This window comes from Budorcas taxicolor, chromosome 5, assembly GCF_023091745.1.
Source record: "Budorcas taxicolor isolate Tak-1 chromosome 5, Takin1.1, whole genome shotgun sequence".
NCBI classification, from domain to species: Eukaryota; Metazoa; Chordata; class Mammalia; order Artiodactyla; family Bovidae; genus Budorcas; species Budorcas taxicolor.
In genome coordinates this window covers 47,370,926-47,386,406 of record NC_068914.1, presented here as the reverse complement: position 1 = coordinate 47,386,406, position 15,481 = coordinate 47,370,926, and the positions used below count along the sequence as shown (strand labels likewise).

The following is a 15,481-nucleotide window of genomic DNA, read 5'->3' as shown; positions in this document are numbered from 1 at the left end:
TTTCATAGGAAAAACAAAAGAGAAAAATATTTTTACCTACTTTCAATAATTCGAAAATTTGTTTTAAAACTATGTTTAACTTAAAATGATATGTGCCTTAGCTTGGAATTAATTAGATAACCACCCAACACAACAAAAAATTGAAGTGTCAAGAACATATAATGATACAAATAAAATTCATATTTTATATTGTTTACTTTGTTCACTAATAACTTGACCTTAGTATCATGTGACATCAAATTGATATTATTGATGATGAAAAATTATAAAAGCATCGATCTCTTATAATTAAAAAGTCAAATGTTTAATAAATGTTGGTAAGAATTGATCAGAATATGTTCTTACCATATCTATGAAGAAACATTTTTCATTAATATTGGTTGACTATATTTTGAGGATAAAAGGCGATCTAAAAGGATACAAATTTAACTTTTTTTCCCTAATCCTTGACTGGCTTCTGTTTTTATTTGTCATCAGAATGAAGGAGTTCGAGACAGAACTAAATACACTGAGAACGAGAATAAACAGGGAAACTAGAAAGGTTGCCTTTGTTTTATGTCCCACTTGTAAAATTCTTCCAGATGTATGTATTCATAAAGTTTTCAAGAAACATTTAGTTGGTATGAAAATTCCAAACAAAAGCCTCAACATTCAACTGAGACTACATTTTATCAATCACAAGCCTCTGCTATGATTTAATGGAATATGACACATTTCACTCCATAGGTTGCACACTACACAATTATGGAGTGAGGGGGTTTGCAAGTAATAACATTGTTCAGTCATGTCCAAACTCTTTGTAACCCAGTGGACTGCAGCCTGCCAGGCTCCTTTGACTATGGAATTCTGCAGGCAAGAATAATGGAGTGGGTAGCCATTTCCTTCTCCAGGGGATCTTCTTCACCCAGGGATTGAACCAGGGTCTCCTGCATTGCAGGCAGATTCTTTACTGTCTGCACCACTAGGGAAGCCAAAGTAATATCACAGTCCATGTAAATATCATCTCCTAGAGTTATGCATTGCACAAAACTATGCAGCTGTGTATAACAATCAAATGTATGACCACAGAGGACGTTTTAGGCAAGCTATGGCTTGAAATATCATGTTGTTATTATTTCTGATTAACAATAAAAGACTATAAATAAAAACAATCTCTCAAATATCAATACAACAACCTGTGGTCTTCGGTCAAGAAAAGCCATAATAGTAATAATTTAGAATGGAGTGTGTGGGCACGTGTGCTCAGTCACATCAGTCATGTGCAATTCTTTGTGACCTTATGGACCATTGCCCCTCCAGGCTCCTCGGTCCATGGGATTCTCCAGGCAAGAGCACTGGAGTGGGCTGCCATGCTCTCCTCCAGGGGATCTTCCCAACCCAGGGATCAAGCCCCAGGTCTCCTGCATTACAGGTGGATTCCTTACCACTGAGCCATCAGGGAAGCCCAAAATGGAGTATAATCTGCAAAAATATTGAATTGCTATCCTGTACACCTGAAACTGACATCATATTGTACATCAACCAAACTTCAATAAAAATAAAGGTCATGATACTATTGTAGATAATCTGTGGACATTGTGGATAACACCATAGAAATAACTAGGGAGTTAGAGGAAATGGACCCTGAGAAAAGAACTGAAGAAGAATCAGACTTGCCCTGAATCCCTGCACTGTCTAAAGGTGAAAGCTGGGCTGATTCTGACACTAGTTCAGTTCAGTTCAGTCGCTCAGTCGTGTCTGACTCTTTGCAACCCCATGAATCGCAGCACACCAGGCCTCCCTGTCCATCACCAACTCCCGGAGTTCACTCAGACTCATGTCCACTGAGTCAGTGATGCTATCCAGCCATCTCATCCTCTGTTGTCCCCTTCTCCTCCTGCCCCCAATCCCTCCCAGCATCACAGTCTTTTCCAATGAGTCAACTCTTCGCATGAGGTGGCCAAAGTACTGGAGTTTCAGCTTTAGCATCTTTCCTTCCAAAGAAATCCCAGGGCTGATCTCCTTCAGAATGGACTGGTTGGATCTCCTTGCAGTCCATGGGACTCTCAAGAGTCTTCTCCAACACCACAGTTCAAAAGCATCAATTCTTCGGCGCTCAGCCTTCTTCACAGTCCAACTCTCACATCCATACATGACCACAGGAAAAACCATAGCCTTGACTAGACAGACCTTAGTCGGCAAAGTAATGTCTCTGCTTTTGAATATGCTATCTAGATTGGTCATAATCAGTATCTAATTTCCCATTTCTATTCTACCTTCTACCTTTTTACTTTATTTCTGAAAACTCTTCTATTTTGTGTGTCTAGCAATCCTATGGAGAGAAGACTTCACTCTAATAGCTGAATTATTACAATAGGAGCTCACTGCTTTCACTCAACATTTCATAATAAATTATGTAGATAAATAATACAACTACATGAAGGTAACAGAGAAGCACAAAGAAAATACAGTTAGTGTGAACTCAGAGCATGGTATAAAAGCTAATTCAAAGAAATGAATAGATTATAGCAAACAATTTAAAAGGAGATTCACCAATATGTTTAAAGTAAGCCTTTCAATGCACCATTGCATTATATATGAATGTTTTACACACAGTGTATATAAATGAAAGCACATATTTTCATAATATGTGGTAAAAATATAATAACATGAACATGTGAATAAAAATTCAACTGGAAAAACAAGAGTTTATGTTACTGGTAATCAGATTAGATTCTGCTGTAAAACCTTTTTATTGTATTTATGTGTGTATGTATTTTGACCATTTACACCTCCCTAATAATAAAAACACCTATTTCTGCTTTATTTACTATGCCAAAGCCTTTGACTGTGTGGATCACAATAAACTGTGGAAAATTCTGAAAGAGATGGGAATACCAGACCACCTAACCTGCCTCTTGAGAAATCTGTATGCAGGTCAAGAAGCAACAGTTAGAACTGGACATGGAACAACAGACTGGTTCCAAATAGGAAAAGGAGTACGTCAAGGCTGTATATTGTCACCCTGCTTATTTAACTTCTATGCAGAGTACATCATGAGAAACACTGGACTGGAAGAAACACAAGCTGGAATCAAGATTGCCAGGAGAAATATCCATAACCTCAGATATGCAGATGACACCACCCTTATGGCAGAAAGTGAAGAGGAACTAAAAAGCCTCTTGATGAAAGTGAAAGAGGAAAGTGAAAAAGTTAGCTTAAAGCTCAACATTCAGAAAACGAAGATCATGGCATCCGGTCCCATCACTTCATGGGAAATAGATGAGCAAACAGTGGACACAATGTCAGACTTTATTTTTTGGGGCTCCAAAATCCCTGCAGATGGTGAGTGCAGCCATGAAATTAAAAGATGCTTACTCCTTAGAAAAAAAGTTATGACCAACCTAGATAGCATATTCAAAAGCAGAGATGTTACTTTGCTGACTAAGGTCCATCTAGTAAGGCTATGGTTTTTCCAGTGGTCATGTATGGATGTGAGAGTTGGACTGTGAAGAAGGCTGAGCACTGAAGAATTGATGCTTTTGAACTGTGGTGTTGGAGAAGACTCTTGAGAGTCCCTTGGACTGCAAGGAGATCCAACCAGTCCAGTCTGAAGGAGATCAGCCCTGGGATTTCTTTGGAAGGAATGATGCTAAAGCTGAAGCTCCAGTACTTTGGCCACCTCATGCAAAGAGTTGACTCATTGGAAAAGACTGTGATGCTGGGAGGGATTGGGGGCAGGAGGAGAAGGGGACAACAGAGGATGAGATGGCTGGATGGCATCACGGACTCAATGAACGTGAGTCGGAGTGAGCTCCGGGTGATGGTGATGGACAGGGAGGCCTGGCGTGCTGAGATTCATGGGGTCACAAAGAGTCGGACACGACTGAGCAACTGAACTGAACTGACCTGAATAACAGCCAGTCCATTCTAAAGGAGATCAGTCCTGGGTGTTCTTTGGAAGTACTGATGCTAAAGCTGAAACTCCAATACTTTGGCCACCTCATGCAAAGAGTTGACTTATTGGAAAAAACTCTGATGCTGGGAGGGATTGGGGGCAGGAGGAGAAGGGGATGACAGAGGATGAGATGGCTGGATGGCATCACTGACTCGATGGACGCGAGTCTGAGTGAACTCCGGGAGTTGGTGATGGACAGGGAGGCCTGGCATGCTGCGATTCATGGGGTCGCAAAGAGTCAGACACAACTGAGCGACTGAACTGAACTGAACTGTATAATAGCTAGAGTGAGGGGAAGAAACAGTATTTTGTTATTTATACTTCACCTTATTTCAAGAAAAAAATTTGTTTAAAATGATGCTTATAGAATAGTAAGAAAAGATATATTAGCAGAATATGAGAAAACTAAGAAAAACAAAATGTGGAATACTTGACCATTTAAATCTAAATGAGCTGTTACATAAAAATGATAATTGGTTTTTTCAAATCAGTGGAAAACAAAAATAAAAGAGACCTGGTTCACACTCTAGCATGAAGGATTTGCACTGGTTTCAAGAAATAGCTTTCTGATAGTGAACTGGAAGGAGAAGGCAATGGCAACCCACTCCAGTATTCTTGCCTGGAAAATCCCATGGATGGAGGAGCCTGGTAGGCTGCACTCCATGGGGTCGCTAAGAGTTGGGCACGACTGAGTGACTTCACTTTCACTTTTCACTTTCATGCATTGGAGAAGGAAATGGCAACCCACTCCAGTATTCTTGCCTGGAGAATCCCAGGGACAGAGGAGCCTAGTGGGCTGCCATCTATGGGGTCGCACAGAGTCGGGCACGACTGAAGCAACTTAGCAGCAGCAGCAGTGAACTGAAATAGGTCACTATCTTATTTGAAGATATTTAGAAACAGAATAGAATCTCATCTTTCTCTGCTCCTTGAGCATTAACCCTACCAAAAGGATGGTTTGATGAGCTATCAAGGCCTCTCATATCCAGCTCTATAATTATCCAATTTTATGGAAACTACTGCCAGACCCATTCCATATAAAGGGCCAGTCTAATAAAGAGAAGATAGCTGGAAAGTGGAATTAAATATGTGGCCAGTGTTTCAGTGCTTGACATACTGCTCTATTGGGAACTATGGTTATAATTTAATTACATTTGGGATTACAAAATAATGCAGTTTAAAACAGTTAAAACTAATACTACAAGAATTTTGGTTTTAATTTTCTCTTTACAATCAAAAACACAAATTTAATAATTATATCAATAGACTGAAATTAGACTATGTAGAAACTATACTATACTTAATTTTATAGAGATTACCCTTCTATATTCTCTAATTTGTCTTTATTCACATGTTTATAACAGCTGAACCAGAAGTTAAGTTGCTAAACATTTATTTGAGACCAAGTAGTTCCTCAGAGGAAAATATGTTTTACCTGATTTGTTAGACACCCAAATAATTGCTTCTGAAGACACACGGCTTCTATTTCCTACCACAATAGTTAATGGAATCTGCCACAGGTAGCTGCAAAATAAAACACAAACTTTAGGAATTAAAATGGTTGTAACAAATAAACAGTATTTCCTATACATCATCCATGTGATTTTTTTTATTATTCTCTTTAGGAAAATTTAAAAGATTCCCCAGTCATAAATGTGAGGAGTAAGTCAAAATGAATTTACTCTTTCAACTCACTAAGCAGACTTGACTTCTAAGAGTTTTAATTTCAATACAAAAGGAGGACTACCAGAAAAACAATTTATCTTAGGGGGAAAAAAGATTTGCATTTTACATAAGGAATAAAAAGTAGCTAAAATCTATAAATCTGAGCCACATAATATATTGATTAAAGTCTTAAAATAACTTCTTTCTACTTGATTCTATATTATATTAATGCACATTCAGTGGTTTTATGTATTTACATTTCAACATTCTTCTCATTTACTTGTCTAACTATTCTTAGAAAAAACTTGTCATTTTTTAAAGAAAAGTTAATATAGCACACCTAAAGTTACACAGCAAAGTAAGGACAAAAAGAAAAATTAATCAGATATCCCTGATATCCAGATGAATACAAAGAATACTGTAAGACACACTTAATGCTCTGTTTTCTAAAGTGGATTTTCCAAATTGATATGTGAAATCATCCACCAGCATGCAAGGATCAGTTATGAGTCTCAGCTATTAAAGAGAAGCATTTTGTAGGCTATGACTTTTGATAGGACAAAAATTGAGGCCTAAACTTGTACATGAAGTAGTACCAATTTAACTTCAAATGAGCAGCCAGAGATAAGCTGGATAGTCTTATAACAAAATCCGGGGACTACATTTTACCCCCCTATAATACAGCCTGACTATGTTGACCAATCACTGTATCATTAGCAAGAGGGGTAGACAACAATATGCAATATGTGAAAACTATTTCTAACTTGAAAACTATAGGAAGACATGCTGTATGATCTCAGTAACCGTGAGAGTTAATGGAGAATTTTTCAGGGAACATGTCAGAGCTATACACCTAAAAATAGAATGAATATGCCTTTTAATGGGGGGACATCTCCAAATCTGTCATGCTGAATGTGATTATTCGTTTATCATTTCATGTTTTGTAGTCACAATAAACAGAATATAGTAATAGTACAAACCTCCAAACAGAAGACTGGGAGAAATTCCTAGTTTTATACTGACTATTATCTCCAACAAAAGTTAATACGTTTAAGATTCTAAATTTTTAAAATATATGCTATGCTTATTCAGAGAAACATTTTTGAGTCCCCACTAAGGGAAGACATGATGCTATACTATAATGGACTTCAGACAGGTCAGGAAATAAACAACCTATAGCAGCAAAATAGTACTGCATTTAGAATACACATTGGTAAACACAACCCATATACACTCTTTAACAAAAAACTCATAACATGATACTAAGAATATGCCAGAAATATTTTAAAATGGATTTACTGTGAGGAAGATACACAGAGAACTGAGGTAGATACTTAGATGTAGACAAATATAGCTATTCTCTAAAAATAATGATGTCGATCATTAGATATAGCTCTTCTCTAAGAGTATGGAATCATTTTAATTGAAATTATTAATTAAGAGACAACAATACCTAACTCTGCATCTGATTCTCAATGAAGCTATGAACTCACTTTTGTGTACCCAAGATCTTTCAAAAGCCTGGAAATGAAAGGTATTCCATAAATTGTTGTTGAAATGCATTGAATGGGATTGAATTGAAGTAAAATAAAAGGAACCATATCAGTCTATAATAGAGATTAACTTTATAAAATAGATTTTTTTTTAGTATATGTCTTCTGTAAGGAGTTAGGGAAACTAAATTTTGACATCAAATAAGTATCAGTTAAAGGGCAAAAGATATATTAAAGATGTTTAAAACTTTTCAAGGATAAATGTATCTTTTTGTAGCATGATCATAAAATATTTATGAAAATTATATGCTCTTAATATAATTATACTTCTAATTTTGTACTTATTTAAACTTCATTCTTATAAATAATGAAATTATATATAATAATAAAAACTGAGGTTTTGATATTTGAGTCTTTGCAAAAGTCTCAAAAGTGCAGAAAAAGAGATTAATATCAATACCTGCATGTTGTTTACAGACAATTCCACACACAAGAAACTTTCCTAAATGACAACACTGCACTGTATAGCAATATTCAGATGCAAAAAAAAAAAAAGTATCAGGACACAACCATCAGGGCATTTTTGTAAAACTTTTAAAATAGCCTCTATATTTTTCTTAAGAATATTTTTGGCCTCTATTCTATATGACTCTGTGTCTGTGTGTGAGTGTGTGTATATATGCATGTATGTACATGTATTGATAGACACAAAAACAAAATCTATACGTTGTCACAAAGACAAAATAAAAATTACAAATCACTAAGCACATTTTGCTATACTGTAAATACTATGGGGCTTCCCTGGTGGCTCAGAGGTTAAAAAGTCTGCCTGCAAGGCTGCTGCTGCTGCTGCTGCTAAGTTGCTTCAGTCGTGTCTGACTCTGTTTGACCCCACAGATGGCAGCCCACCAGGCTCCCCCGTCACCGGGATTCTCCAGGCAAGAACACTGGAGTGGGTTGCCATTTCCTTCTCCACTGCATGAAAGTGAAAAGTGAAAGTGAAGTCGCTCAGTCGTGTCTGACTCTTCACGACCCCATGGACTGCGGCCCACCAGGCTCCTCCGTCCATGGCGGGAGACCTCAGTTAGATCCCTGGGTCTGGAAGAACCCCTGAAGGAAATGGCAACCCTACAAGTTACTTTTTGTAACTTTCCAAGCAGCACATATTTGAACTTTCCACCAATTTCATTTTAAGATCAAAGAATGACAATTATGTTCCTTTGTGATTACAACTTAAAAGGCTAGGGACCCTCTATATTGTGGGCGAAAAGCTGTGTGGTGTGCTGCAAAAAGAAAAAAAAAGAAAAAAATCCAAGACTGCAGTGAGTTATATTTTAAAAGAAACTAGAAAAAAGAATGTGTGAAAGTAGCTTGTACACCTGCCCCTTAAATTTGACTTGAATGTTTTGTCATATCATTTTAAGAAGAAAAGAGAAACAATATATTTTAACAGACTCTGCAGATAATTTTTTCCTTTATAATCCCTGAGAATACCCCTCTTCATGTAGGTCACATTTTTATAATAAAGCAATGTTTATTCTAATGATTATGATAAGGTAGAAAAGAATAGTTGCTTATTTTAGCTTGAGCGAAAAATCTTTTTTTTTTTTAATTGTATCAGTATTAGTAAAGCATTCAAGCAGATGCCATGAAAAATGGTTTAGAGGCTGCTGTCATTAGACCCAAAACAAAAGGAGATAAATGTAATTCTCTATAGCACAGGACTCCAAGAAGCTTCATACATATGAGAGACATTACTGAATCTTCATATTAACTTTATGAAAAAAAAAGCTACACAAAGTTACAACTTTCCAAATATCAAAATACTAGCAAATATGTTACTTTCACACATCAACTAACTTCATGTAATTATTATATAAAAATCTTTCCTTTCTCTGCTGTAACATAGCTAGCTGCCTCATATGAAAAATAAAATGACTGTTGTTTTTCAGTTGCTCAGTCATGTCCAGCTCTTTGCAACCCCATGGACTGCAGCACACCAGGCTTCCCTGTCCATCACCATCACCTGGAGCTTGCTCAAACTCATATCCACTGAATTAGCGATGCCATCCAACCATCTCATCCCCTGTCATCCCCTTCTTCTCTTGCCTTCAGTCTTTCCCAGCATCAGGGCTTTTCTAATGAGTCAGCTCTTTGCATCAGTTGCCAAAGTATTGGAGCTTCAGCTTCAGCGTCAGACCTTCCAGTGAGTATTCAAGATTGATTTCCTTTAGGATGAACTGGTTTGATCTCCTTGCAGTCCAAGGGACTCTCAAGAGTCAACCAACACCACAGTTCAAAAGCATCAGTCTTTCAGCACTCAGCCTTCTCTATGGTCCAGCTCTCACATCCATACATCACTACTGGCAAAACCATATCTTTGACTATACTGACCTTTGCTGGCAAAGTAATGTCTCTGCTTTTTAATGGGTGCATACATTTAAAATGTTCTATGGCTGGATGGCATCACTGACTCAATGGATGTGAGTCTGAGTGAACTCCAGGAGTTGGTGATGGACAGGGAGGCCTGGCGTGCTGCGATTCATGGGGTCACAAAGAGTCGGACACGACTGAGCGACTGAACTGAACTGAACTGAGGCGTGTTATAGTATTCTAGTGTCCTCTACAAAATCAAAGACAAAGAACTGATTATGCTGTCCTAGAAAATATCCTCATTGGGGTTTCTGGCATAAATGAGTTCTATGTTTTACTGCACTAACTATTTGCATTATATAATGAAGATCTAAGAAGTTTACAAAGAGCAGATAGAATTGACCACATTACAGTGAATTAAATGATCAGTTATATAAAAGTGAATACTAAAATTTCAACTACAAACTCTATTATTTCAAAATAGATTTAAAAAAAAATGTTGAGGCTGATGGGATTCCATGCATTATCTCACTCAGTATTTTCTATGCCAAGTTCTCAGCATTTAAAACATTCATGTGATTTCATAACTTCAGCCAAAGCAAAGCTCTGTAGATGCTATATATGCCAATACATCCTGGGAGAAAGTCTTACTTTAGAGAATCAGACTCGCAGCTGATACATCTGGAGCATGTTACAGGCTGACAGAATATTTTTGTTCACAATTTGCTCTATCGTCTGCATGTCCTTTACGTTTTTCTGCATCAGCGATGCTTGTGTCAGCTGCATCATTTTCAAAGGCATGGCCTGAGTCTCTCTGACTTTGCCACAGTCAAGTACTCTTTATGTACTTCCTGGCAGCCTAGGGTGATGCCTAAGCGGGTTTCACCTGGGGCCAGACAGTGGTTGACTGGAAGCACTGTTTGGCAGCTGTGAGTGATTCAGCCTGGTTAAAGAAGTGTTGACAGGATATGACCCTGACAATGTGGCAGAATAGTACCTTGTATTCCACAGGTCCAAACAGTTGAACTGCAAGGGCAGTTTACTGAAGGACACTGACCAGGAAACTTACAATACTTTCTTAAGTGGCTTCCCAATTTACTCAGCAGAAAACATCTGTAACTTCTCAGTCACTTCTACGTGGACTCTGTCTTGGAGCTACCCTACTTAGAATGATGTCTGCTCCATTTAGATATAACAAAGAAAGTTCATGCATGCTTTGCATAACCTAGATAATGGTGCATGATCAAATCAGAATTCTTAATATTCCAAATGGGAGACAGCAGGACCCGTCTACAGTCTACACCTCATTTAACTTATTAATTTAACCTCCATCCCTCCCTGTCTCCAGTTCTCGACTTCTTATCAAGATACTTTAGAAAAAAGAAAATGCAATGATTTAAGTTATACTATCTTTCCTTGGCTCAGCTTTAATAAAATGCAAAACAGTGGGAAAACATGAAATAGAAAAGAAACACTATATGCTGAATTTTCAGAAATGAAATAAGAATTTCAAATGAAAGTTAAAATAACAACAAATCAAATTCTATGTATGTTGCATTTAGTGGTTTTTAAACACTAAAAGTTAAGGAAAGGAACATATTTTGATACTGTGTGACTTTGATGCCTAGACTAAATGGATCTAGTTTGAGTTCCTTCAGTTCAAACACCATTTATCTTGGTTTTATATTTCTGTTGGTTTTAACAGGTCTTTCCGGATTCTTAGTTTCTATTGTCTGTTTTATAAATCTCAGTTTTCTCAATACTATTCAGTTCACTTCAAAGTATTTTAACTTTCTTAAATTTAATTCGATAAACATTTATAGGGAAAAGTAAAAAAATCACACATTATTTTATTTTTCCCTCATCCTGGGAAAGACTGAAGACAAAAGGAGAATTGGGGTAACAGATGCTGAGATGGTTAGATAGCATCACCTACTCAAGGGACATGAGTTTGAGCCAACTCCAGGAGATAGTGAAGGACAGGGAAGCCTGGCATGCTGCAGTCCATGGGCTCAGGGTCAGACACAACTTACTGACTGAAAAACATTTTTTTAAATGACCGTAATAATTTAAATCCTGCCCTCTTAAGTGAAACAACTTTGGTATGCTGTCACATTGATAGTTAAAATATCTGGAAATGGAAGTAAAAAAGGGCTCAAAATGAAAACATCATATGCAAATAAAGAAATTAAAACTATATTTCATGTACATTTCATAATTCTGTTATCAATTCTTTTTAAAATGTTAAAGTGCAAAAGCAAAAGTGCAAAAAAAAAAGGATTTTTTTCATGTAATAAAAAGAATTGTACCTGTTATTTTGAGGTTCATGTGCTTTAGTTTTAGCACTGATATCATAAATAAAATGCTGCTGGGTAATTATTATTCTATTTTCAGCTGTTGTATTTCCCAAGATGGTGATAACGGGATAACCCATCTGGAGAGTCCACTGATCCATTACTTCTTGTATATTTACGTATTTTCCATTCCGTTTTAAAGCCTTTATAATTAAAATTGTATAAATTAATTTTATAAACATGAATTATAAACATAATTAACATTAAACCATTTTCATGTTTACCTTTATGACTTATTTCAGGATGAAAACACTCAAAATCAGTGAAACTAACATAATGTTAGTAAAATTAATCTTCTTGCCTTTGCTTAAGCTTCATGTGTATATAATAGAAATGAAAGCTTTATCAATATTAATATTTTTAACCTAATGGAGGATAGAACATATTTTATTGTTAAAGCAAGTACTTGAAGCATCATTAACCAGTGTGTCTAGTATTAAATGCTTTTATTCACTTATAGAGAAAAAATTCTTTACCATCAATATTCCACTCAAACATGAATATTTGACACCATATTAAAATTAGATTTCAGAAGTATTATCATATTTGAAACTAGGCAAGGTATCAACAATTTGTAGCTGAATTAATTTTTAAACCTCATCATCCTTATAATACATCAAATATAAAACAAGAAAGCATATCAAGAAAAGGGAAACATAAAAAGTAAAAACAAACCATCAGTGTCAATAAAAGTTATGAATGTTTTATAAACCCAATTCAAATATTCAAGAAGAGGTTTTGGTTTTCAAGCTTCCTATACTTTACCTCTGATAGTGTATTCCAGAGATCATTTCTGGCCGCATTGCCATACTTATGAATAGTTAAGTAATCCTACAAAGAATATAAAATTGTAATTAAAATTCAAAGGCTAAGCAATTTCCAGTAAACACATTTGTTTCTAAGTTCAATTAATTATTTCCAATTGTTGGAACTATATTAACACAATGATAAAGACGTGCCCCAAAAAAAGAATCTCATTTTAAAATATTCCAAAGAGAGTGAGCTATAGCATATTTTTGATTAAATCATCAAACAGTACTAATCTCTTAAATTTTATTTTCATATCTGTCATCACTTCTTATGGATTTCCAGGGTCAAATATCTTCCTCAAATTTAGCAAGTTAAACTCAGGCAATATTGAAGAAACTACATATACAGTGAAATATTTAGGGGCAACTTTCTCATCAGGATTTCATGCTGAAGTGTTGAAAACATATTTCATCTTATGGGAAAGGAAAAAAAGAAACAAAAAACCTGACTTATATGTACAAATGCAGAGGGATTGTTTTGCCAAAAAGGTGATGACTACTCCATGACCTGTCCAATTACCTAGTCTCTCTGCAAAGGACAGGCTGCCTTGTATAAAATGATACATGCTTATTTTCATGAGCTTGAAACACATTAATATTTAATTTAAAAAAATCAATCCTGAGTTTATATACTATTTTAAAGCTTAGGGCTTCACATTTGCCATTTTCTATCACTAGTAGTTAACTGTATACACTTCTGTTTCATGTCTGTTCCTTTCTAAGAAGCATGGTTTATGTCACTGTGAATATGTTATTTACGACTTCTTGACATTAATTTTTTCTGAATCCAAAGTGGAAAGATCAATATAAAACAGTATCCCCTCATTCATCTGAAATTTCATGATCTCTAGAACACGTAGGTAGTAGGCAAAATTCTAATTTACGTCATAGTACTAAAACTGAAAAAAAAATGCTGACTTCTTTCAGTACTTTATGTAGAGTGGAATACTTTGGGGATAATTAAAGTTGGGGAAGAAAATTTTCTGAAATACAAATTGTAGCACCTGTGACAGACTCAGCTTTCTTGGCAACTCATAGCACAGCAAATGGCAACCCCTGCTTAATCAGACTCCTAGAGATGCAATGCCCAACACTCAGCAATCACAAATACATCGTCACCATCAAGTGTTAGGAATAACTTTACTGAAAAATTACAAGTGAATGACCAATCTGAATCCTAATTTTGTCTTTGAACCTGCCATATGAAGCATTTCCATTTAGATCCCAGAGAACAGGATTTAAATCAGTTATTTCAGATTTAGTTTTCAGAATTATTTTTTATACTTGTTTAGCATTTAAATTGGAGAAGGAAATGGCAACCCACTCCAGTACCTTTGCCTGGAAAGTCCCATGGACGGAGGAGCCCGGTAAGCTACAGTCCATGGGGTCGCAAAGAGTCATACACACCTGAGTGACTAAACTGGGGAAAAACAGGAATTATGAAACATAAATTTAAATTGTATTTTCCCTGTAGCTCAAACAGTGAAGAAAATGCCTGCAATTCAGGAGACTGGGGTTCAATCTCTGGGTCAGGAATATCCTCTGGAGAAGGAAATGGTAATCCATTCCAGTATTCTTGTCTGGAAAATCTCATAGACAGAGAAGCTTGGAGGGCTACAGTTCATGGGGTTGCAAAGAGTTGGACATGACTGAGTGACTAACACCAATGAAAAGGCATTAAAAGTAGAACTATTTATTATTGGGTTCTGCTTATGGATAGTGCTGCTAGAATAATCCAAAAGAGAACAAATACTACACAGACCTTGAAAGGGCCAATAGATAACTACAGGTTTCTCTTCACGGGCAGACCATAAAAATCCAATGGTTCGTGAGATGAGTTGTCCTGGGCCCAATGCTGATCAACTTGAGCTCTTGGTTCACTCCTCAATTTAGAATAAAGTTCAAATGTACATTTCAAGCAAGCTGAAACGGCAATTATCCTAGCTTGGGAAGGTGTTCCAACTTGCCTGCCTCAGTATTCAGGGCAGCTCATGCCTTCTTGGCCTGCCAGCAGACCCAGTCAGTTTTTGGGTCTTCTAGAATCCTACACATGTCATCTCTTTCCTCTACAATAAAACCCAAATGTTTTCCTCAGCTATTTTAGCCTTCCTCTTGCACAAATATAGTCATATTTTGAATTGAAATTTTGCTTTGTCTTTGTAGAATTACAGAAAAACGTAAAGAACAGTGTGCTTTTTTGATGAGCAATCATTTATTTCTTTGCTCATTCCACGCTCTGCCTGTGCCAGGCGGCCTGCCGGGAGCTGGGGCAGCAGTGGTGGATAAGGTGTACTGAGGACAACCGCAAATGAGACAACCTGTGGAGGGAGGGTTCTGTAACCGAAGGCGGGCAAGTCGTGGTACAATAACTGCTTGACAAGATGAATGAAACTTTCGATATGAGTTTGAATAAGAGGACTTTAAGCTCCTTTCAAAACTACAAGTCAATGAATATGGAGATGGCTGGAGTTGTGAACCAGAAATGAAAACTTTTATTTATATTATGTGTATGAAAGTCAATCAATTTGACATTATACTACAAAGCAGAAAAATGATTTAATATTAACTCTGTAAAGAGAATTGTGGGTTCTCTATACAAAGTATTTCAGAAACAGTAGAGCTGTTGAAAAGAATAAAACAAAGATAGCCATCATATTCTAAAGGAATATAACTAACAATATAAACTGATGAAAAGTTAAAAGCATGTTAAGCACAAGTATAGTCTGATACATGAAGTGTAGGAATGGAAGTCTGACTGTCTGTTCAAATCCATCCTCCAATGCTCCCTAGTTAAATCATCTTTGGCAAGTCACTTAACTTCTTTGTGAATATCTTCATACCCACAAAAAT

General features: G+C 36.3%; 1 protein-coding gene across 1 annotated transcript in view; it reads right to left on the bottom strand.

Moving 5' to 3' along the window:
* TRHDE (thyrotropin releasing hormone degrading enzyme) overlaps positions 1 to 15,481 on the bottom strand; it is a 457,777-nt gene that overhangs the window by 92,651 nt on the left and 349,645 nt on the right. The window contains exons 8-10 of the mRNA XM_052640844.1: positions 12,588 to 12,653; positions 11,778 to 11,965; positions 5,373 to 5,461 (exon numbers count right to left, since the gene is read on the bottom strand). Coding sequence (XP_052496804.1) covers positions 5,373 to 5,461; positions 11,778 to 11,965; positions 12,588 to 12,653 — 343 coding nt within the window. The remainder of the gene's footprint in view (positions 1 to 5,372; positions 5,462 to 11,777; positions 11,966 to 12,587; positions 12,654 to 15,481) is intronic.